The sequence below is a fragment of the Acinonyx jubatus genome, chromosome B4 (genome assembly GCF_027475565.1).
Source record: "Acinonyx jubatus isolate Ajub_Pintada_27869175 chromosome B4, VMU_Ajub_asm_v1.0, whole genome shotgun sequence".
Taxonomy (NCBI): domain Eukaryota; kingdom Metazoa; phylum Chordata; class Mammalia; order Carnivora; family Felidae; genus Acinonyx; species Acinonyx jubatus.
The window spans coordinates 74871966-74895816 of record NC_069387.1 but is presented as its reverse complement, the minus strand read 5'-3'; the positions used below and the strand labels follow the sequence as shown (position 1 = coordinate 74895816).

The following is a 23851-nucleotide window of genomic DNA, read 5'->3' as shown; positions in this document are numbered from 1 at the left end:
ATATCAGAGATGAGGAATTCCTTCAACAGGTTTATCAATAAACTGGACAAAAGCAGAGAAAAAAAAAAAAAACAAACCTGTGAACTTGGAGCTAGCTCAGTAAAAATGAACCAAACTGTATCACAAAAGTAAAAGCAAACAATTAAGCAAACCCAAAACTAAGCACCGAGACATATGGCACAATGACAAATGATCTAACACGTATGTAATGGAAGTCTCAGAAGAAGAGGGGAGACAGAATGGGGCAGAAGAAATATTTGAAGAGATAATCACTCAGAATCTCCCAAATTCACGAAAGACAAAAACCACAGATCCAAGAAGCTCAGAGGACCCCATACAAGATAAATGGGAAGAAAAACACACCTAAGCATAGCATAGTCCCAACTGTTGAAACCAAAGATAAAAGAACATCCTGAAAGTAGCCAGAAAGAAGAAAAAATTACATAAAGAAGCAAGAAGCAGTCTTCTTAGAAACTCAGCAGGGTGCCTGGGTAGCTCAGTCAGGTGTCTGACTCTTGGTTTTAGCTCAGGTCATGGTGTCGCAGTTCATGGGTTCAAGCCCTGAGTTGGGCTTTACGCTGACAGTGCAGAGCCTGCTTAGGATTCTCTTTCTCTCTGCCCCTCCCACACTCTCTTTCTCTCTCAAAATAAATTAATTAACAAAGAAAAGAAAGAAAAAATAAACTCAACCAGATGGTTCCTGAGGCCCAGCTCTATCCCTGCCATATAGGTCCACAAGATAAACCCAGTAACATTCCAGAATATTCTCCCATCTGGGGGGCTGATATGAGCTTGGGCAGATTTCTGTTACCTGCAAAAACAACAATGGGGTGCAGCCGAGCAGTGGCTCAGCTAAGCAGCAGCCTGCAGGGCACTGGCTCTCCAGTTCACCACCTGTAGCCCCACCACCACCACCCCATGCCACACCCAGCCCCTTTCTCTACACACACCCCACCCTGAACTGGCTGTGGCCACATCACCCCTCAAATACTATTTATTGGCTGTGAGTTGGAAGGAGGTAGAGTAGGTAGAGGCTAGACACACTAGTAGACTGGCCTCGACGCCCATCGTGGTAGGCTCTGGGATCCGAATGTTGCTCCAAAGCCTTTCCCCAAGCGTGACCAGCCTGGAACAATCAAAGCCTGAGTCCAGTTGGGACACCTGTCAGGACTTTGCTGAGTGGATGGTCATTGCCATTGGTGGCAAAGTCTGTGAGAGGCAGCCAGTTGCCATAATTCAGAGTTGCCATGTGGTCAAGAAGATTCAGGTTTCCTCCCCCACGACCCATGTTCAGAGAGTCCCTGTGTTGGCTTCTGTGTGGCCTCACTTTCCAGAAGAGTTCCTTTGCTGCAGGAGCCACAAGGAGGCAGCAAAGAGCTTGTTTCAGGGCCTCAGCTGGCCTGGAGAATCAGAGGGGTTGAATTTAAAATCTGGGCACTGATGAAAGATGGACACAGCTGAAACTGGTGGGCTTTCCCTGAGACAGTACTCGGCTGAGTGTGGAAAGCAAGTATGGCAAAGGTAGGGGAAAGAGACAAGAGATTCCTGACTCCTCCTTGGACATCTGGATCCTGCAGACAATTCCTGGTTGCCAGGGTCCTCTCTCCCTCAGTCAGGGCTACTTCATCCTCCCTTGACCACCCCAGCAGGGGCCTCAGCTCTGCAGTTCAGAGTGCTGTCTTTGCAAATGATTCTTCAGGCAACTGGTTTTTAGGAACTCTGCCAGGAGGCCCTACTTGAGACTTCCTCAAACATGCATTATGTCCTCATTCATTCATTCATTCATTCAACAAATATCTATTGGGCACCTAATACTGGGCACGATTCTAGGCATTAGGGATACAGTACTGAAGAAAATAGATTTTTTAAAGTGCTTTCTGGAGCTTACATTCTTTTGGAGGAAACCAGATAAGAAATTAGAACTAAAATACAACAAATGTTAGATGGTAAAAGATGCCATGGAGAGACACAAATTTCAGAAGAGGGTAAGGTACCAGAATACAGGGGTTACAATTTAAAATAGGTCACGTCGGGGCGCCTGGGTGGCTCAGTCAGTTGAGTGTCCAACTCTTGATTTTGGCTCAGGTCATGATCTCAGAGTTTCATGAGTTCGAGCCCTATGTTGGGCTCCGCACTGACAGTGCGGAGCCTGCTTGGGATTCTCTGTCTCCATTTCTCTCTCCCTCTCTCTCTCTACCCCTTCCCCACTCATGCTATCTCTGTCTCTCTCAAAAAATAAACTTAAAAAAATAAAATATGTCATATCAGGCCTCCCTGAGTTGACATTTGAGTAGTCTTGAGGAGGTGAGAAGTGAGCCATGGGGTAAGAGCATACCGGGCAAGGGAACAGCTGAGGTAGGAGCATGCCTGGCAAACTCCAGAAGCAGCAAGTCTCCAGTGTGTCTGGCACCAGGTGAGTAAGTGGGAGAAGAGAAGGAATGATGAGGGAGAGGTGACCAGGGGACAGATCAGTGCCTTGCAGGCCACAGTAAGGACTTCCCTTTTACTCCGGTTGAATAGGAGCCATGTTTACTTTGAATGAAAATGGAAACCATTGCAGAATTTTGAGAAGATGAAGGACATAATCTGAGGGACACCTCAAGAGCATTGCTCTGGGACACCTGAAACGTAATATTATGTGTCAACTGTACTTCAATTAAAACAAACTGGAAGGGCACCCGGGTGTCTCTGTTGGTTAAGCGTCTGACTTCAGCTCAGGTCATGATCTTGAGGTTCGTGAGTTTGAGCCCTGCATTGGGCTTTTTGCTGTCAGCATGGAGCCAGCTTGGGATCCCCTGTTCCCCTCTCTCTCTGCCCCACCCTGTTTGCACTCTGTCTCTCTCAAAAATAAATAAACTTAAAAAAAAACTGGAAAAAAGAAAAGAGCATCGCTCTGGCTGCAGTGATGAGAACAGACTGAAGGCTGGGAGGGGGAGGCAGGGAGACCAGTTGGAAGCTATTAACAATTTCCATCCCATTCAGGAAAGGTTAGTAAGGGAGCTCAAATGCCCTCCCCCAGTGAAGTCCCCCCCAATCTTCCCTAAGATCCCCCCTTCTCTTGGGACCTTTCTCCACCCTCTGTTCATGCATCGCCCAGCCTTGGCCAACCTTGCCTTTGTTCTAGGATTAGTGCTGGGCCTGTCCTCAGCCCCCCTAGACCTCAGACTCTTTAGGAGCAGATGTCCAGTTGCTTTGACAGCTGTAGCTTCTCCCGGCACAGAGTGCTGTACACACAGAAACCAAGTCAGACTTTCCCTAAGGAAGGAGTTATCCCATCCCTCATTAGTTGAGCTGCCTGCTCTTGCCTCAGAAGCTTCTTCTGGGCTGTATTTCTGCCTGGAGAGCCACATCTCTCTGTATGAAACACTTTACCACTATAACAGCCCTAATTCTGTCTGTCGGCCACCTTCACAGTCCCTCAGTCGTGCCATGTTTACACGCCACCCTTGTCACTGCCCTGCAAAGGCAGGCTCTCAAAGCTGGCCGAAAGCACATACGAAATATTGTTTGCCAAAGCCATTGGCTTCTCTGGAGGCTTTTGAGAGCAAATTAAATGAGTACTTATTGAGTCCTTAAACATTTATTGAACACCTACTGTGGGGCTGTGTTCTGCACTAGGCAGTGAGGGTATAAAAGTGAATAAAACAAGCTTCCAAGGATCTTACTGCAAACACAGAGTAAAGGCCATATGCAAAGCACAGTGCTAAAATAAATACAACTACGTCCTTGTACTGCACCAAGGACTCCCCATCCACTCATCCGTCTATCACTCACTTAGCAGTTACTTACTGAGTGCACTGAGTGCAATGTGCATTACACTGGATGTGTGATGATGGCATTGAGACACAATCCCTCCTCACACTCTGGTGTGGAAACAGCAAATAGTGGGGAGCTGGCATATGCAACAAACACAGTTCAGGGTAAGTGATGTCGTATAGGTACAAAGTAAAATGGAGAACAGGGGAAGGAGATGTTCTTTGCAGTGAGGGTCTGGAAAGGCCTTCTGGGCTAAGTGGGTTTTCAATAGAATGTTGAAGGATGGGTAGAACTATCATAGGTGGAAGGAGTGGAATCAGAGGAATCCAAAGGAATACAACACTATGAGCTTAGACCCTGTTTATGGGCCAGAAAGTGGTCCCTGTGGTTGTGGTTCATTGGGTAGAGCCAGGTGTTGTAGGAGCTGAGCTGGACTGGAATTGGGTTTGGATGGGCTTGAAGGCCAAGCTGATGATTTTCAAGAAAAGGAGTGGTAGTTCTAGATCTTGCTTTAGAGAGGCAGTTGTGGCAATGCAGAGACATTAGAGAATGAAATCAATTCGAGGAGCAACAATGAAGGCTTGAACCAAAGTAGTATAAAGAACCAGCTTTGGGGCACCTGGGTGGCTCAGTCAGTTAAACATCGCACTCTTGATTTTGGCTCAGGTCATGATCTCACCGTTGTGAGTTCAAGCCCTGTCAGGCACAGAGCCTGCTTGGGATTCTCTCTCTCCCTCTTGCTCTGCCCCTTCTCCCTTGCTCGAACTCTCTCTCTCTCAAAATAAACATTAAAAAAAAAAAAGGAACCAGCTTTGATTGAATTTATATATTCATGCCCTTGTTTGTTCACAAACAATTATGTACAAAACCTTGTATTGATTGAAGATAGGGATGGAGCAGACAGGGAGGAAAGAAAGAAAAATAAAACCCAGTTTTATTTCCTCAAGGATATGATAATCAAGTGAGAGACACAGGCCACTAAAAGTCTACTGCAGTGGGGTACCTGGGTGGCTCCGTCCATTAAGTGTCCAACTCTTGATATTGGCTCAGGTCATCATCTCACAGTTCATGGGATTGAGCCCCATATTGGGCTCTGCACTAACAGCACAGAGCCCACTTGGGATTTTCTCTCTCCCACTCTCTCTTCCCCCCTTCCCCCACTTGCACACACACTCTCTTAAAATAATAATTTTAAAAACCCAGGAATTAAAAAAAAATGCTATTACATTCTTTCCTTGACTTCTGTCATGTGATATTTGGTTTCCCTCCTATGTTCCCTGTACTCTTTTGGCTCCTCAAGAAGTTCATTATCTTCAGCCAGTGTATTCTGTGGGTTGCACCAGTGCCTGGACTCTCTCCTCTCTTCGTGCCGTATGATGTCCCCAAATGACTTCATCCTCCCCTATGGCTTTGAACATCAGCTATATGATAATGACTCCCAAATTTATCCCTAATCCCCTTCTCTCCTGAGTCATAGAGCTGTATATCCAGACACCCATCTGAATGTGTCAACTGGTTGCCCACTGGCACCTCTAGCTCAATTCATCCAAATAAAACTCATCTTTCCTTCTCACTCAAACCAACTTCTCCACTTGCACTCCCTGTCTCAAAGTATAATCATCATTCTCCTTCTACTGCCAAAGCTGGAGACCAGGGATCCACGCCTCATCTCTTGCACCTCTACACCCAATTTATCCCCAAGCTGTATCCAGTCTACATTTTGTGTGTCTTAGATGACCACCCTAATTTAGCCATTGACTGACCTCCCTGTCTGTAGTTTTACTGTTTCAATTTATGTTCCATACTAGGCCAGAGAGATCTTTCTCAAATCCAGATCTCATACCATACCCCCTGCATAAAAACTCTTTAATGGCTCTTCATGAGTTTAATCATGGCCTGTAAAGATTTTTGTGACAGCTCTTCAGCCTAGCTGTATGGTAGTCCATTGTATGGATGGACCACAACTTCTTTAACTAGTCTTCTAGTGACAGATGTTTGAGTTGTTTGCAAATTTTTGCTACTATAAACAATGCTATAGTTAATAACTTTGTATACACTTTATCTTGCCTGTGTGCAAGTATGTTGGATCTGAAATCATATGCATTTTTAACTTTGACAAATATCAACAATTTACAGTTCCTCCAGTAACATATAAGAGGGCCTATTTTTCCACAATCGTGCCAAGGGTATACAGTCAAATGTTTGGATTGTTTGCCAAAAATAATATCTAAGTGTAGTTTCAACTTTCTTGTGAGTAAGCTTGAGTATTTTTTCATGTGTCCAAGAGCCATTTATCTTTCCTTTTATGTTGCTCGTCCCATTTTCTTATTGGATTTTTGTATTTTTTTATATTGATTTGAGGGGATTTTGTATATATTAAGCACATTAGTCCCTTTGTCTGTGAGATGAGTTGCAAATATTTCCCTCTGGGTACCATTTGTGTTTGTTCATGGTGGGTTTTTGCTCTGTAGAAATTATAGATTTTCTTGTTGACTGAACTTGTCCTTTTTTTATGCTTTGGGAAATTTTGTGCTCTTCTGACAAATGCTTTCTCCACTGTGACATTATACATTTATGGTTGTATCCTTTTACATTTATTTAAACACAATTGATTCACATGGATTTATTTTTAGGGTAAAGAACAAGCCAGAGATACCATATTATTTTTTTTCAGGCAGTTACACAATTGTCTTAATACCACTTATTGTATAATCCATTTTTCCCTACTGATAGATGATGCTACCTTCATCGCACACTAACATTTTAAATGTTGAGTCTATTTCTGGATTCGCTATTTGGTTCTCTTGATCAAGTTGCCTGTGTATGTGCTAGTGTCCCCTGGGTTTCATTACTTTAATTATTGTAGCATTTAATGGTTTTATATCTGGTAGAACTATTTCTCTCACTAACCTTCTTTCTCAGAATGTTCATGGCTATTCTTGATGCAGAAATTTCCATGTGAACTTTATATTCAGATTATGTCGTCTGTTGGTATTTTTATTAGGTTGTGTGAAATTTATAGATTAATTTATGGAGAGCTGACATCTTTATGATAGTGAGTCTTTCTACCCAAAAATAGAATATGACTTCTCATTTTTTCAAGCCTCCTTTTGTGTTATTTGATAGCATTTTAGTATTGAGCGCCTGGACCTAGTACATTCGTTAAGATTACTCTTGGTTAGTTTACTTTGTTGTTGCTATTGTAAATGATATATTTTATTCCCCTATATTTTCTAACTGGCTGTTGTTCACTGGCTTTTTGTATATTAACTTGTGCCCACTTTGCCAAAATGTCTCATTTGTATTAGTTTTGCAGTTGATGTCCTTGATTTTCCCAGGCTATCATTTCATAAATAAATAATGATAATTTTACCTCTTTTCCAGTTGATCAACCTTATTCCTTTCTCTTCTGCAATTAAGTAGGCTAGTACTTCCAAAGCAATACTAAAAGAAAAATAGTCACAGGGGCCATCCTTATGGAATACCTAACTTTAATGAGACTAATTTAGGTTTCCTGATTAATTGTGACTCTGGCTTTTGGATGGCAATGTGTAAACTTTGTCACGTTTGTGAAGTTGGGTGTTTCATCATTTTTCTGTGGTTCTCCATCCTGAAGACTGCTGTTTCGGGAGGCTCCAGGCTGTGTGTAAGGCTCTTCCTCTGCAGACAGTTTCTCCTCCCTTGGAGAAAAAAACATGTACAGATATCAAGTATATGTTAACTTAAAATGCATTGTGAACCCAAAGATAACTTTGTAGTGGTCAACAGCTTTATTAAACTTGACTTCCTAAGATGGTATAGTTGAGCCAATGGCAGATAGATCCTGCGTCTTCTGGCTGAGCGCCCAGAGGTAACAGCCTTAGGTGAGAGGGAAACTTCTCTAGTGGACAAGGGTGGGGATGGGCTATGCTATCAGTTTGGGCCCTACACTCTGATAACCTGGCAGGTGACACTAAGACCCAGGCCCTAAGAACAGTACCAACAGCTAACATTTTTGAACACTTGCTACTTGTTTAAATAGTGAGTGATTTACTCCTCAGAACCATCCTACAAAGTGGGTACTATTATTTCTCAAAAGATGATGAAACTGAGGCAAAGAAATGTAACTTGCTCAAGGTTACAGGTCAGTAGGTGATACAGCTAAGGTTTAAAATCAGGCTGTTCGGCTCCAGAGCCTATGTTCTTAACCACCATAGTCTAATTCCCAGGAGGAGCAGCCTGGAGCCCTGAGCAGCTGAACACAGATCTAGGAGAAATCATGAGTATGGTCTCCATTGTAAACCACACCCATCCCAGGGAAAGAGGGCCACACTGTGAAAGACTATTCTGGAGCCAGGATGGTTAACTGAAGCAGGATGATTGGTGCCATTGCTAGCTTTTCCTTTTATCCACACTCTTCTTTCTTTTTGTCCCCTTTTCTGGCTCCTCCTCTACCTAACCTTAAACATTGGAGTGCCCCAGGCACTGGCTTTGGACCTTCCTCACTCTCTGTCTATACTCTTCCCTAGACACTGGCATCTACATCTTCATGATAATGTTTCCTTTGTGTGTAGCTCCAGGGTAGGACTTCTTGCCTGACTGGACTAGTGTGTCCACCTCTCCTCTCAACACTTCCACCCAAATACCTCCCAGGCATCTCAAACTTAACATGTCTGAACAGAACCCTTCTTGTCTACCCCTACACGAACCTCCTCCTCCTCCCACAGAATTCTCCTTTTCAGTGAGTTTATTTAACACACTTGCTCAACGTGGGGCTCCTGGGTGGCTCAGTTGGTGGAGTGTTCGACTTCGGCTCAGGTCATGATCTCACGGTTAGAGTTCGAGCCCCATGTTGGGCTCTGTGCTGACAGCTCAGAGCCTGGAGCCTGCTTCGGATTCTGTGTCTCCTCCTCTCTCTGCCCCTCCCATGCTCATGCTCTGTCTTTCTCGGTCTCTCAATAATAAATAAACATTAAATTTAAAAAAAAAACACACTTAACACATATTTGTTAAGCACCTACTATAGCAGTGAACAAAATGGACAAAGCCCCTGCCCTAATAGAGTTTACATTCTACTGTTGGGAGGACATACAATAAATGGGAGAGGGCTGCCTGGGTGGGTCAGTCAGTTGACTGACTCTTGGTTTCAGCTCAGGTCATGATCTCACAGTTTGGTTCATGGGTTTGAGCCCTGCATTGGGCTCTGCCCTGACAATGCAGAGCCTGCTCGGGATTCTCTATTTCCCTTTTTCTCTTCTCTTCCCCCACTTACACTGTCTCTCTTTCTCAAAATGAATAAATAAATTTAAAAAAAGTTTTTAAAAAATAAAATAAAAGGGGGAAAAGCAAAGTATGTCATGCATTAAAAGATAAGGGCTAAGAAGAAAAACAAAGCAGGGAAAGGGCAGAGGGTGCAAGGGATGGAGATGGAGATGTTAGAAAGGGCAAGGGGGAGGAGCAGGAGATGAGGTCAGGGTAACAAGGCCTGGACCATTTGGTGTACTCAAAGAAGATGGAGGATTTTGAACAGAGGCTTGACATGAGTGGATTTCCATTTTAATGGGCATGCCCTAGCTTCTGTGAAGAAATCAGGGGAGGGGCAGGAAGATGAAAGTGGGGAGACCAGTGAGGCAGCTCTTGCAATAGTCCAGATGAGAGATGATGGACTTAGAGTGAGACAGGAAAACTAAAGGGAGCCCATGAAAAACTGCTTTTATCGCTCCTTTTCCTGCTTCTATTCTTGCTAGGACCTGCACCTCTCCCTTACACATGCATATAGAACAGATAATGTATGCCCTCTTAGAGGCCACTTTTAGGCAACGGGCTTGAGCAATGGAATGTAAAAACACTCACAGCAACCCCTTGGCTGAATATCAGGTGACCCACTTCAAAATATCCACAGGCCTTAACTAACCAATGGGCTACTTACAACCAGGCAAGTTACCAAAAAAGGGAAAATTCCATATGTCCCCATTACTACTCACCTGCCCTATTTATTTATTTATTATTTTAGTTTAGTTTTAAAATTTTATTTATTGATCTTATTTATTTTCAAGTTAGCTAACATACAGTCTTGGCTTCAGGAGTAGAATCCAGGGATTCATCACTTACATATAACACCCAGTGCTCATCCCAGCAAGTGCCCTCCTTAATGCCCACCACCCATTTTCCCCACTCCCATCAACCCTCAGTTTGTTCTCTGTAGTTAAGACTCTCTTACAGTTTGCCCCTCCTTCTGTTTTTATCTTATTTTTCCTTCCCTTCCCCTATGATCATCGGTGAAGTTTCTCAAATTCCACATGAGTGAAATCATGTGATATCTGCCTTTCTCTGACTGACTTGTTTTGCTTAGCATTATACCCTCCAGTTCCATCCACATTGTTGCAAATGGCAAGACTTCATCCTTTTTCAAAGCAGAGTATTATACACACACATACATACATACATACACACACCACATCCTTCTTAATCCATTCATCAGTTGATGAACATTTGGGCTCTTTCCATAATTTGGCTATTGTTGATAGCGCTGCTATAGACATTGGGATGCATGTGCCCCTTTGAATCAGCACTCCTGAATCCTTTGTATAAATTCCTAGTAGTGCAATTGCTGAGTCATAGGGTAATTCTATTTTCAATTTTTTTTGAGGAACCTCCACACTGTTTTCCAGACTGGCTGCATCAGTTTGCATTTCCACCAACAGTGCAAGAGGGTTCCCCTTTCTCCACATCCTCACCAACATCTGTTGTTTCCTGAGTTGTTAATTTTAGCTATTCTGACTGGTGTGAGGTGGTATCTCAACGTGGTTTTGATCTGTATTTCCCTGATGATGAGCAACGTTGAGCATCTTCTCATGTGTTTGCCATCTGGATGTCTTCTTTGGAAAAGTGTCTATTCACGTCTTCTGCCCATTTCTTCACTGGATTATTTGTTTTTTGGGTGTTGACTTTGATAAGTTCTTTATAAATTTTTGATACTAACCCTTTATATATCATTTGCAAATATCTTCTCCCATACTGTTGGTTGCCTTTTAGTTTTGTTGATCGTTGCCTTCGCTGTGCAGAAGCTTTTTATCTTGATGAGGTCCCAATAGTTCATTTTTGCTTTTATTTCCCTTGGGGTGCCTGGGTGGCTCAGTCAGTTAAGGGTCTGACTTCGTCTCAGGTCAGATCTCGCGATCTGTGAGTTAGAGCCCCACTCCGGGCTCTGTGCTGACAACTCGGAACGTGGAGTCTGCTTCAGATCCTATGTCTCCCTTTCTCTCTGTTCCTCCCCCACTCGCACTCTGGCTCTCTCTCTCTCAAAAATAGACATTAAAAAAGTTTTACTTCCTTTGCCTTCAGAGACATGTCAAGTAAGAAGCTGCTGTGGCCGAGGTCAAAGAGGTTGCTGCCTGTTTTCTCCCGTAGGATTTTGATGGCTTCCTGTCTCACATTTAGGTCTTTCATCCATTTTGAATTTATTTTTGCGTATGGTATAAGAAAGTGGTCCAGGTTCATTCTTCTGCATGTTGCTGTCCAGTTCTTCCAGCACCATTTGCTAATGAGACTATCTTTTTTTCATTGGATACTCTTTCCTGCATTGTCGATTAGTTGGCCATACTTTTGTGGGTCCATTTCTGGGTTCTCTATTCTATCCCATTGATCTATGTATGTGTCTGTTTTTGTGCCAATATCATACTGTTTTGATGATGACAGCTTTGTAATACAGCCTGAAGTCCAGGATTGTGATGCCTCCAGCTTTGGTTTTCTTTTTCAACATTACTTTGGCTACTTGGGGTATTTTGGGGTTGCATACAAATTTTAGGGTTGTTTCAGCTCTGTGAAGAATGCTGGTGTTGTTTTGATTGAGAGTACATTTAACATGTATATTGCTTTGGGTAATATCGACATTTTAACAATATTTGTTCTTCCAATCCATGAGCACGGAATGTTCCTCATTTCTTTGTGTCTTCTTCAATTTCTTTCATAAGCTTTATGTAGTTTTTAGCATACAGACCTTTTACCTCTTTGGTTAGGTTTATTGCTAGGTATTTTGTGGCTTTGATGCAATCGTAAATGGAAATGATTCCCTGATATCTCTTTCTGTTGCTTCATTATTGGTATATAGAAATGCAACCAATTTCTGTACATTGATTTTATATCCTGCAACTTTGCTGAATTCCTGTGTCAGCTCTAGCAGTTTTTTGGTGGAGTCTTTTGGGTATGTAGAGTATCATGTCATCTGCAAAGAGTGAAAGTTTGACTTCTTCTTTGACAATTTGGATGCCTTTTATTTAGATTTGTTGTCTGCTGAGGCTAGGGCTCCCAACACTATGTTAAACAACAGTGCTCACCTGCCTCCTTTAAATAGTCCCCACCCACTGCTTCCTTGCAGACAATCTCTGCTTTGCTGTCCTGCTTGCCACTCCTTTACAGTGTATTCAATAAACTGTTACCTCTTTTGTTCTGTGTGGAGTGAATCCTTCCATGTCCCCCTCCCCACCTGCCCGCAGCTTCCAGGTCCATCTGATTGGGTTGTGATTGGGTTCTTCCACATTAGGAGACCCCCATCATCAGAGGTCCCCATCATCGGAGAAAAACCACTCCTAGTAAAGGTCAAGAATTTAGATTTCTTTGCAGTCTTTCAGCACAATAGTGAACATCTAAAGAGTGACTGGGCAGGGTCACCATGAATATTTTCCAAGACCACTGACTCATCAAGACCTCTGGCTCCAGGGCATAAGTAACTTGTGGAAGACACGTAAACACTTGCGTTTGTTCCTGGATGCAGGAACTCCAGGCCCCAAGCAAAGACGAGATTCATTCTTTTTTCCTTTCTGAGTCTCTCAGACTCTATGCCAGTATCTACACTCTTTTTATGTCTTTAACAAACTGGTCTCACTTCCTCTCAGCTGTGTTTCTTTTTTTTAATGTTTATTTATTTATTTTTGAGAGAGAGAAAGAAAGCATGAGCACAGGAGGGGCAAAAAGAGAGGGAGAGAGAATCCCTAGCAGTGCCACGCTCAGCACAGAGCCTGATGAGGGACTCAATCTCACACACTGTGAAATCATGACCTGAGCCAAAATAAAGAGTACAATGCTTAACTGACTGAGCTACCGAGGTGCCCCTTAGCTGTGTTTGATTTCTACCCTGCACAAAGCCAAGGATTTTCTTGGCTGGTCTTGCAGGATCCCTTCTGGGTCCTCAGGCCCAGCCGGCCTGCATCAAGGTGACTTGGATAGGGCCAGATTCTGGATATATTCTAAAGGGTGCTCCAGCATCCACCCAATTTCTCAAGCCAAAAACCTAGGTCTTATCTTTGATTCTTCCCTTTCCCTCATATCCCATATGCAATCCATCAGCAAATCCTTGTAGTTCTAGCTCCAAAATATACATCAAAGTCACTGTTTCTGTCCGTTTTCACTGCCCCACAACCCAACTAAACCACCCGAATTTACCTCTCACCTGGATTGCTGCAAGGTAACCTCTTAATCTGATCTGTTTCCTCTTTTACAATCCTTCCCCACAAACAGCTGGAGGCATCATCTTAAAAATTAAATCATATCACAGCAAGGATGCCTTCACTTGTAATCCTTTAAGAGCTTTCCAAAGCATTAAGAATAAAGGCCCAAATCCAGCAAGAACTGCAAAGGCTAATGTGATCTGCCCCTGATGACCTCTATCCACATCTCCATCCCTCTTTTTCTTGATCATCCTTCTCCTGGGCTCCTTCCTGTTCCCCAAACTCACCAAATTCATTTCTGCTTTGGAGCTGAGCTGTCCCCTCTATCTAGGTCATCATACACCAGCTCTTTTCATGACTGGCTTCTATCAACTGTCAAATCTCAGTTCACCTGTCCTCTCCTTAGAAACCTCCCTGATAACTCTCACCTAGCATAGATACTATACTAGACCTCATAAAATCCACACACCTTGTATCAGAAAACTCACAGTCTTTCAGGGGAGAAAAATAGGTTAATACTTATTAAGTAAGATCACAGGACAGTAAATGAGTTGAGGGCTTTTGAAGCAGTGGGCTATCATACACTGTCAGGGCCAGAAGGGCTAGCCTCCCACCTGACATCCCCTGACAATGTCCAGGTGACATGTGGTTGACATCTCCATTGAAAGGATTACCCAATGCTGGACAGCTTTGGAATTGGGACTTTCCTTAATCTGAGCTGTGATATGATTCTCTGCAGTTACTACTCTTTCGTGCCCCTCTCAGGAAACATAAAACAAACAGAAACCCTCTTTTAGTGGTCAGTTTGGATTCTCAGGGCCAAACTTGCCCGGTGCCTTGTTCTCCCATCCCAAGCTTCCCTCCAGGGCACTCTCCTCTGGACTTCTCTCTTACCTACCGAGGTCCACAACTGCTTCCAGCAGTCCTGATGGGATCGGGCTGCCACTGGGCATTGCTCTTTCCTCAGGACCTCTACCTCAGGCCCACGACCCTCCATCCGTTCCTTAGACATCAACCTCCCCGCCTTCTGTACGCCACACCTCTCCAGCTGGAGCGAACGCCACATCATCTCCCCGTGTTGTGCCTAGCACAGGGCCCGACACACAGCAGTTTCTTTAAAACCGCTGGGAGAATCAAACAATACATCGTTGCCCCTGGGAGACCATCAAAGGCTCCTATATCCCGTGGGAATTCGAAAGCCGAACTGGGGTCCCCCGCCCACCCTACCTCCAGCCCGCCTCTCAAGTCTATCTTACGCCAAGTCTCGCCTTTCCATTAATCACTCTCTTCAAGCGAGTAATCTTTCTGGGGACTATAATCCCTCATGTTTCCCCCTATGTTGTCCCAATTGTGAAAACCTTTTATTTCGACTATTAGCAAAAAGTCGGCCCATTCCCTGCCGTAACCACGCCCCCTTCATCACATTCCCGGGGCGAACCGGAAGAGATCGCGCCTCCCCTAGTTCGCAGACCCGGAAGTAGATGTGTCTCACGGAAGCCGGGTTTGGCCCTGCGGCTGCTGCCGTCGCCGCGGAGAAATTGTTGGAGCTGGCAGCCTAGGAATGGTGAGACCTCGCGGTTCGCTTCTGAGGGTTCTGAGCAGAGTTTGGGGCGAAATGGAGTTTTCCAGAGTGCCTCTGGGGAAGACCCTCCCCCCCCCCCCCACAATGTTTGGGGCCCCGCCCCGGTAGCGCCCCGAAAATCTGCGCATGCGTGGGCCGGACCGGGCCAGAATCTGGTCCGAGATGTTACGCATGCGCAAAGGTGGGCAAGGCGAAGGTGGGGTGAGACTTGACCTGGGAGTTAGTCTCCTGTCCCTCGCCACCAGTTCGTGGGGCTTAACCCAAGGCAGCGAGGACATCTGGGTGCACTCGGTGCTTTGCTTTTGAGTTTCAGGGCTGACTTCACCACTCTTATTCCGAGCTCCAGAAACAGACCGGCACTATTCCCCCACCGCGGGTGTGCACTCGGAGAACGAGGGCCAGGGAAGGAAGGGGGCCCAGACTTAGCCTCAGGCTACCCTTCACCTGACCCCCAAGTGTCAAGATTCCCAGCTGTATCCTACGGAGCCGAGCGACTAGAGCACCTGGGGCAGGGCCAGAAAACTGTGCGGAGAGCCGCCCTGGTCTGAAGGGGCGGGGCCCGCAACGGCACGCCCAGAGAGTCCCCAGTACCTGAGTTCTCTGGGTTTAGGAGCAGGCGCCCCAGGGCGGTAGAAATTCGCTCAGTTACCAAACCGCGTTTTTTTAGGTTCCACGCAGTCCCACCCGCTAAATCTTCAGCCAAAGCTGAAAATGAAAATAAAAATTAGATGGACGGATCAGAGTTCGATCTCCATTTCCCTGCTTTGGCTTGGAAGGGCAAGGGTGGTGCTGCTGAACTGAGTGGGCAGCGAAGATAAGAAAAAGTGAGCCACTAATCCCTTGTTTCCTGCTGGTTTATAGTCGAGGCCCTTCCTAGCGACTGTGAGTAGAATCATAGAGGTCTGTGGACCCCCTAAAATGCTATGTGTTTGTACATTTTCCTGGAGTCCATAGCTTTTATATTCTAAAAGATGTCGGTGACCTTTAGAAAGCTGTTGGTTTATCAGGGTCATGGCAGAATAGAGCCTTGTGTTTCTTCTCCTTATGTCTTCCCTAGTTTATGGGATCCTGGGGGAGCTGTTCCAGTAGAAGGTGGGGCTGGCCCATTGGAAACCTGTGCCTCAGGGAGCCTTATTTCTCCTTTGCAGAATCTCCTCTCAGCCTCTAAGCTCACCTGGTCAGAATCCTTGGATGAGCCTGTGGGACCCTTCCTCCTAGCCCTGTGGTTTGGAACCAGTGGCTTTGGGACTGTAAGAGGATGGACAAAGGTAGTATGAGGCCAGGCCAGCTCCCCAAACGCTCAGGCGCCAAGCATCTGCTGATTCCACCCCGTGCCTGGCACGTATGTCTTTTCGTCCTGACTGGGCATTGCCACCTCCCCCTGGGCCAGCACCACCCACGTACCTCTCGGCAGAGGCCACAATTGACTGACTTGCTGTTGAGCTGCCGCTCTTTGGCACGGCTGCATTTTGATGGCAGAGGGAGCAGTTATGCCCAGAGCCCGGTGTGTCGGCATCACCAGTCTGACCTGAGCACCATGTGCTGCACGACATGACACGTGGCACCGGGAGAACTGCCCAGCGTGGAAGGTCTGGGCCAGGTCTGAGCCCAGATGGGATCTGGATGGCCAAGGAACTCCCACATTAAAACCTCAAATGTCAAGGAAGCAGGGGAAGGGCCAGGAGGGCTGGCAGGGGGAGGAGGAGCAGAGGAGGGGTCCCATGTTCAGAGGCTCAAGGCTCTACTAGGCACTTAGGAGACTTGAGTTCACTGCTTTTCTTTTTCTAGATTCTCAGGGGCTGCTAGATTCATCTCTGATGGCATCAGGCACTGCCAGCCGCTCAGAGGATGAGGAGTCGCTGGCAGGGCAGAAGCGGGCTTCCTCCCAGGCCTTGGGCACCATCCCTAAACGGAGAAGCTCCTCCAGGTAGTAAGGGTTTGAAGGGCCAGGAACTGGGCAAGGGCATTAGGTGCTACATGTCTTCACCACTGTTGCAGTGGCTACCCGAGCCCCTCTGGAGCCTAAGTACTGGCAGAGCCTTGTGCTTTTCCTACCAAATCCCTCTTGTGGGATATGGGCCAAGGGAGGGTGATCTGAGGTCTTTGACATGGAATCTTTGTGGTGCAATACCCTGTCATCTCAGAGGGATGGAGCATAGCAGTTCCATGCCCCATCCGCTGAGCCGGAGCAGTTAGCGCCCAGCCGGGAACCTGCTCTGTTTCAGAGGCTGAGTGTGTGCAGGTGGGTCCTAGGGAAGCGGCAAGGGATGCTCACTGGGTAGGACTCTCCACAGGTTCATCAAGAGGAAGAAGTTTGATGATGAGCTAGTGGAGAGCAGCCTGGCTAAGTCCTCTACCCGGGCGAAGGGAGCCAGTGGGGTGGAACCAGGGCGCTGTTCGGGGAGTGAACCTTCCTCCAGTGAGAAGAAGAAGGTGAGGGATTGGGAGATGTGGGGGCCAGGGCCAGATTTTGTTTTTCCCCACCACCTTTGCCAGCTGATAGGGGCCCTGGCAAAGGAGACTTGTGAGAAAATCGGGTGGCCTCAGCCCCAACCTCAGATGCCTCCCTCCTGAGAGCCCATCGCTCCCTACTCCCCCTTTCTTGCTGCACCCCCCCCCCCCACACACACACACACCCTGTCAATGCGTCCTGTATCACATTCTGTGTGGGAGGCATGGAGCGTGCATCTATTCTGGGAGCAGACAGCCTGTTCCCAGCATTGCTGGGTGTAAAAATAACCCCCAGGTGGCATTGCTCTGGCCCTAGACACCGTACCAATAAGAGTGGTTTCCTGGTATCCTCCCCACCCACCCTCCACTCTGGGGTTGAGGGTGCCACCAGCAAAGAGAAGACCCCATATGTTCAAGGATTATGTAGAAGTACTTTGGTGGGGGGGGGGGGGGGGGGACTAGAAAGCCGAGCTCCTGCCTGTGTTGCTTATGGTTGGGTGGGACCAGGGCCACCACACAGTGTGTGAAGTTCAGGGTCCAAAGCCCCATCTGCCCTGATGCCGGCTTTGAGCTCTTCCTGTCCTCTGCTCAGGTGTCCAAGGCCCCTAGCACTCCCGTGCCGCCCAGCCCAGCCCCAACCCCTGGACTCACCAAGCGCGTGAAGAAGAGCAAACAGCCACTTCAGGTGACCAAGGATTTGGGCCGCTGGAAGCCAGCGGATGACCTCCTGCTCATCAATGCTGTGCTGCAGGTAGTGCTTCCCACTGCAGTCTTCACGTCCCCCCTCTACCCCCAGCCTGCGGTTCCCAGCCCCTGCACTAGCCCAGCAACACCCTGGGGGTGGCAGGGGAAGGGTCCTTCCCAGCTCTAGGGCTGGGACCAACCCATCTGGGGCCTTGCAGACCAACGACCTGACATCTGTCCACCTGGGCGTGAAGTTCAGCTGCCGCTTCACCCTTCGGGAAGTCCAGGAGCGCTGGTACGCCCTGCTCTACGATCCGGTCATCTCCAAGTGAGTGGGACCAGCTCTGGCAGCATGGAGGGACGAGGAACACTAGAATTTGGCTCCTGGAACAGAGAGAACTATACAAGGGCCCAAGGGAGGGGCCTGGGAGGCAGGACTCATGGGGCCTTGCATCCTCTGGGATGATATTGAAACCAGGCAGGCTTGGGAGGGAAGCTTCTTCCTGCTGCCAACCCGGCTAGTCCTGGCTTGATGCCAGAAGCAGGGGATCTGGAAGCTGCAGAAACAGCCTGCAAAAAATATCCGAATGAGCGCCAGGAGCCCTGGTTCCACCCGGGTGGTCTTGGGCAGGTCACTTTCCATCCTTTCCCCACTGACCTCCACAAAAAGGAGTTGGAACAAAAGAACACCAAGGCCCCTAACAGTCCAAGTTTCAAGTAAGCCTGTGTGCATATGCAGTGCACACTTCCTCCTCAGCCACTTCGTTTAACATTGTCATTGCTGGCGGGATGCTTACCACCCGTCTTCTGTTCCACGGTCTCTAACACCATTTAAGCTGTAGCCATGGCCCTGACAGGAAGGGGGCAGGGCTCAGCTTTGGAGAGAGGATGTGGTGGGCAGTGGGTGGTCTTGGGATCTCCCTCAGGACTGGTCTCTGGGGGCTGTGCCTTGAGTGTCTTCGAGGAGGTGAACACTGGAAACTCGGTTTGTTGAGTTGCCTGTTACGCTTTCAACAAACGCATGAGGCCACAGGTGCAGTGCTAAGCCTTCGGCTGGTCCTGCTGAGGGCCTGGCCTCTAGTTCTGGATCTCAGAGGCCTATAGGAACCCCGGATTGCTTGACCCCCTCCCTTCAACCCTGCCCTCTTTCTCCCTCTACCCCCTCAGGCTGGCTTGCCAGGCCATGAGACAATTGCACCCAGAAGCCATTGCCGCCATCCAGAGCAAGGCCTTGTTTAGCAAGGCTGAGGAGCAGCTGCTGAGCAAAGTGGGATCGGTAAGGCTGAGGAGCAGAGAAGGGCAGGGTGGGGACCTAACCACTGGGAAAACTACGGATGTGGGGAGGCCCCACTGCCCGGAAACATGCCTGGCAGGTCTTGTATATTGGCAGGGGCCTTTGTGGATGGGGTCCTTAGGAAGAGCCAAGACCGGCTCCCTCTCACTTCTCCCAGCTCCTGGTGGGGACGGGGTGGGGATGACGAGGTCGAGACAGGAATGAGAAAACCCAAATGCCGAGAACACGCTTCTTGCCCTCCAGACCAGCCAGCCCACCTTGGAGACCTTCCAGGACCTGCTGCACAGACACCCTGATGCCTTCTACCTGGCCCGTACTGCCAAGGCTCTGCAGGCCCACTGGCAGCTCATGAAGCAGTATTACCTACTGGAGGACCAGACAGGTAACTGGCTCCAGGAGCTGGCGGAGTGGGTGTGTGCGTGTAAGTGTGAAGCTGTCTGGGCACAGTTGCCCTCAGGTGCCCAGTAACGGATCCCTCAGTGGCCCCCAGTGTCTTGCATCTCTTGGCAGCAAAACTTCCTTCCAGGAGGAAGGAAAGTGGCTGGAATGACACTCAGCAGCATGGTAAGGGTAGCCCAAACCGTCTGCAATCCTGAGCAAAAAGTCTAAATGGCAGTGTTGTCTCCCACTTCCTGTTTTTGTTGTCGTTTTTAACATATTTTGCTATTATGTAAACAATACGCTAACGTAGTCTTCGTGAATAACGTTGAAAGTGAATAAAAGGTGAAAGTCCCCTGCACTGCTTTATCTTTCCCCATTTCCCCCCCAGAGGTGGTAGGGTCTCTGTCTTTCTGCCCCTTCCCTCTCTCCACTTTCCTTCTCGCTGCCTTGGAGCCATGCGGAAATTCCCATTGGGCCTTCACACCCAGGCCCCCTGCCTTCCTCCTTTCCCAGGGGCCAGAACACTCTCTGCCCACCTCTTCCTCACCAGCAAGTTCTCACTCCTGATGACAAATTCGGGGAAAGTCAGCTGACTAAAGTGCGGGAGGCTCTTCAATTTGACTTGGGATTTGGGATCAGGCTTTCGTGGTGCAGTGTAGTGTAGACACACACTGCCCTCCCTTCCTGGATGGTATTGCCCATCAGCGTCTCCATAGTTGTCCACACTGTTCTGGAAATGAGGCTTTGCCTGTGCGCTCCGCCTACTCCCTGGGTCTTACTGCTCCTGGTTATCAAAAGATACTCCTGCAAGAGGATTTGAGGAGATCGTGTCAGGGATGCCCTGTCTTTCCTTCCTGAGGGTCTCTGCAGTTAGTGGGCAGCCCTCTTTATTCCTGCAGCTTCCACAGCTCTGCTTCTGCCTCAGACTCCGACGTCCCTGAATTCCCACAGAGAGTGGACACCAGATAAAGTTGATTTATGCTGCTGTAGCTGGCTTCTTTGAAAGTTATCTTGTGTAAACGTCTCTGTTAACTCAGAGGTTTAATTTTTCTCTCCAAGAGTCTTTTCTGTGGGTATTTGATTTCTCCTTCGCTGTCTAGTGCTGGAAGGTCCTAGGAACTGGGTAGATACACTGCTTGGCTCTCAAGTTGGTTGAGTATTAAATTGGTGGGATTTCAGGCAGCTGCAGTGGGGGAGCAGTGGGGGGGGGGGGGATGACTGTCCCAGTCCCTTGTTTCCCACACAATCTGACCTAAGGGGGTTGAGGGTGTGGAGAACTTGTGGCTCCTGTGCAGCCCCCCTCACTTCCCCAGCCAGACAGTGACCACACCCCGGGTGTTGACAAACTCCCCAGCCGACGGTTTCACAGCCACTAACTACTGAGCGACACTGCAGTCCTGGGAACAGCTGGGCTTAAGGCAGAAGTTCTCAGAGTTTGTGGGCCCCCATCCCCTTTTGCAATGTGGTCAGAGAAAAAAAATGGAAAAACTTCCACGAAACTATTTATTCTCAACACATCTAATGGACTCTGATATTATTCTATCCCGTTTCTTTTTCTTTTGGGGGGGGGGGGCGGAGGAAGAAATGAAACTAATTTCATGACTGTCAATACCTCATGACCCGCAGTTTGAAAAATACTGGCTTACGGTGGGGGCAGCTCACTTCTGGCACATCCTGAGGAGCACTTGACCGGCATGTGCCTCTCTCTGCCCCCTGCTGAGTGTGGCAGAGAATATTTGGGAGCGTATGATGTGTCAGAGGAGCATTTTGGATTTGGAGTCAGAAAAATAGAGCTTGGGTCCTGCCTCTGTCCTAACCCTGAGTCACATGGCTTAACCCTGCTTCCTGTGTCTGTCCCCTCGTGTGCACAGGGGAGCTGACAGCGATGCCTTCCCTCCTTAGTTCAAGGCTGTGTGAGAACCCTCGCACACTGAAAAGCACACACAAAAAGTCAGCCTTAATTCCCTTTTCCTTCTAGAACCACCTCTGCCCTTAGCTAATGTCAGGAATTCTTTGTGCCAAAAGAGGGTGTCTAATCTGGTCTGTGCTCTGTTGCCTATTGATTGCAGCACAAAACTGTTGCCACAGGTTGTCTTCACAGTTTGTCCCCTTAGTTCAGTTGCTGCTCGGCAGCTTAGGGTGGAGTAGGAGCGGCGGCGCTGACCGTCCCCCCGTCCTTTGTTCAGTGCAGCCGCTGCCCAAGGGGGACCAAGTGCTGAACTTCTCCGACGCAGAAGACCTGATTGATGACAGTAAGCTCAAGTGAGTGGCTGGGGCCACAGACAGGGTACAGAGTGGAGTGTGCCCCCCCCACCCCCTTGGGGTGGGCCAGAGCTCCCTGGGCAGCACTGCCCAACCTGGCCTCCTGCTGCTGAGAATCGGGCCCAGCCCACACCCAGCCTTGTGCACCGCTTGCCGCTCTTGGCACCTGGTCTCTTTGTTGAGCCCCATCCCTTCAGCACCCCACCCCCCACCCCCGGGAAGGAGGCTAGTCCAAGGTCAGAGGAGCAGCCTCCTGGGTTGTTCAGCTGAGAGACTGAGGAACACCCTAATGAGCCAAGTAGCACCTGATGGTAATAGCAGGTGATCCTGATTCCTCCTCCTTCCTCCTTCTTCCCACAGGGACATGCGGGATGAGGTCCTAGAACATGGTAAGTGTACCCTGGTGGGGACCGTTAGGGGGTGGAAGCCCCTGCCAGCACAAAGCATCGGTACGAGGTGCTGATGACCTCAGAGCATCCCCGCTTACCACCCTGCCTCACCCCAGAGCTGACGGTGGCCGACCGGCGCCAGAAACGAGAGATTCGACAGCTGGAACAGGAGCTGCATAAGTGGCAGGTGCTGGTAGACAGCATCACAGGTGAGGCGGCGGGGGACCCGGGGGGGGGCCTGCTCCAGCTCCCTCTGCCCCACCCAGAGCCCCTGTGCTTGCCTGGCTGGCTGTGCCCTCATTTCCCACGCCCCGGCTCCCTGCCTTCCACCCCGCGGCCCTCAGGCGGGCTCTGCGTGACACCAGCTGCTCCCCCTCGCAGGCATGAGCTCTCCTGACTTCGACAACCAGACTCTGGCGGTGCTGCGGGGCCGCATGGTGCGGTACCTGATGCGCTCCCGAGAGGTAAGGCGGGCCCGGCCCCTGCTTCTCCGGGTTTCCCTCCTCCACCAGTCTTGTCCTCGCTGACCTCTTCTGTGTCTGGCCCCTGATCTCTCGTCTTTCCGTGACCTGTGTAGACCCATTCCTCAGGTCCCAGCCCTCACCTACCCCGTTTCCCCAGATCACCCTGGGCAGAGCAACCAAGGATAACCAGATTGATGTGGACCTGTCTCTGGAGGGTCCGGCCTGGAAGATCTCCCGGAAGCAAGGTACCGGCAGGCGGCAGTGTGGGGGTGTCCCTCCCAGCCTCTCGCTGCCCTCCGGCCCTGCAGCTTGGTCTCCATGGGAACCCGCTAGGGTTGAGCAGCTGGCATTTCAAGAGCTCTAACTTGGGAGTCATGGGTGCCTTCTAGCCTGTTCCCGGGAAGCAGTGTGTGTGGGGACTGCAGGCCCTCTTCTGGCCTCCCGTCTTCTCATCCCTTTCGCCTCTCCATCCCCACAGGTGTCATCAAGCTGAAAAATAATGGTGATTTCTTCATTGCCAATGAGGGTCGGCGGCCCATTTACATCGATGGACGGCCTGTGCTGTGTGGCTCCAAATGGCGCCTCAGCAACAACTCCGTCGTGGAGGTGAGCTGGGAGGGAGGTGAAGAGGTCATGATGAGACCCGGGGCGTGGGAGGCCGGTGTGTGGGCCTGGCCCCCAGTCCCACCTCTGTCCTCAGCCGCTTTTCTCTCTTGCCCACAGATCGCCAGCCTGAGATTCGTCTTCCTCATCAACCAAGACCTCATTGCCCTTATTCGGGCCGAGGCCGCCAAGATAACGCCACAGTGAGGAGTGGTGGCGGGACCCGTGTGCTCTCTCTGGCCTCCGGTTCCCCTGCCATTCCAGCCCCTAGGAGCTAGGAACTCAGGCTCCTGGAAAAACCATGGTGGGCAGGAGGAGACCCAACTGGCCCATTGATCTGAGCCTCTGTGGGAGGGCAGGGCTGGTCCTTGGGAAGCTCCTCGAGGCTGGAACCCTCCGGCTTCCTTAGAGCCAGAGCCCCTCCCCTTCTCTCTCTGCAGACCACCCTCCTCTGCCCCTCAGATTCCCACCTTTTCCCTTTGTCTCCAGCTGATTGGCTTCAGACTTTTCCTTTATTATTTTTCTTTTGTAAATAAAAAGCACCGAGTTCCAAAGTAGTT

At 48.7% G+C, this 23851-nt stretch overlaps 2 protein-coding genes across 7 annotated transcripts in view; both read left to right on the top strand.

Moving 5' to 3' along the window:
• Positions 1-2677, top strand: part of FAM186B (family with sequence similarity 186 member B) — a 29698-nt gene extending 27021 nt beyond the window's left edge. The window contains exon 8 of the mRNA XM_027036056.2: positions 2521-2677. Within this exon, the coding sequence (XP_026891857.1) occupies positions 2521-2542 (22 nt within the window). The 3' untranslated portion in view covers positions 2543-2677. The remainder of the gene's footprint in view (positions 1-2520) is intronic.
• An 11886-nt stretch (positions 2678-14563) lies between these two features.
• MCRS1 (microspherule protein 1) lies at positions 14564-23848 on the top strand. 6 transcript variants are annotated; one of them, XM_053226198.1, is made up of 16 exons: positions 14681-14745; positions 15431-15645; positions 15912-16105; positions 16552-16690; positions 17058-17196; positions 17807-17965; positions 18117-18226; positions 19066-19174; positions 19436-19574; positions 21760-21835; positions 22196-22224; positions 22341-22433; positions 22606-22688; positions 22846-22933; positions 23167-23294; positions 23412-23848. In XM_053226198.1, exons 4-16 carry the CDS (start codon positions 16581-16583, stop codon positions 23496-23498), a joined length of 1350 nt encoding a protein of 449 aa, XP_053082173.1. In that variant the 5' UTR covers positions 14681-14745; positions 15431-15645; positions 15912-16105; positions 16552-16580; the 3' UTR covers positions 23499-23848. The 6 variants fall into 6 exon arrangements, with proteins under 6 accessions (XP_026891855.1, XP_026891853.1, XP_026891854.1 ...); XM_053226197.1 differs by having other exon boundaries at positions 14726-14745; positions 15912-16031; XM_027036052.2 differs by lacking the exon at positions 15431-15645 and having other exon boundaries at positions 14590-14745; positions 15912-16031.
• The last annotated feature ends 3 nt before the right edge of the window (positions 23849-23851 follow it).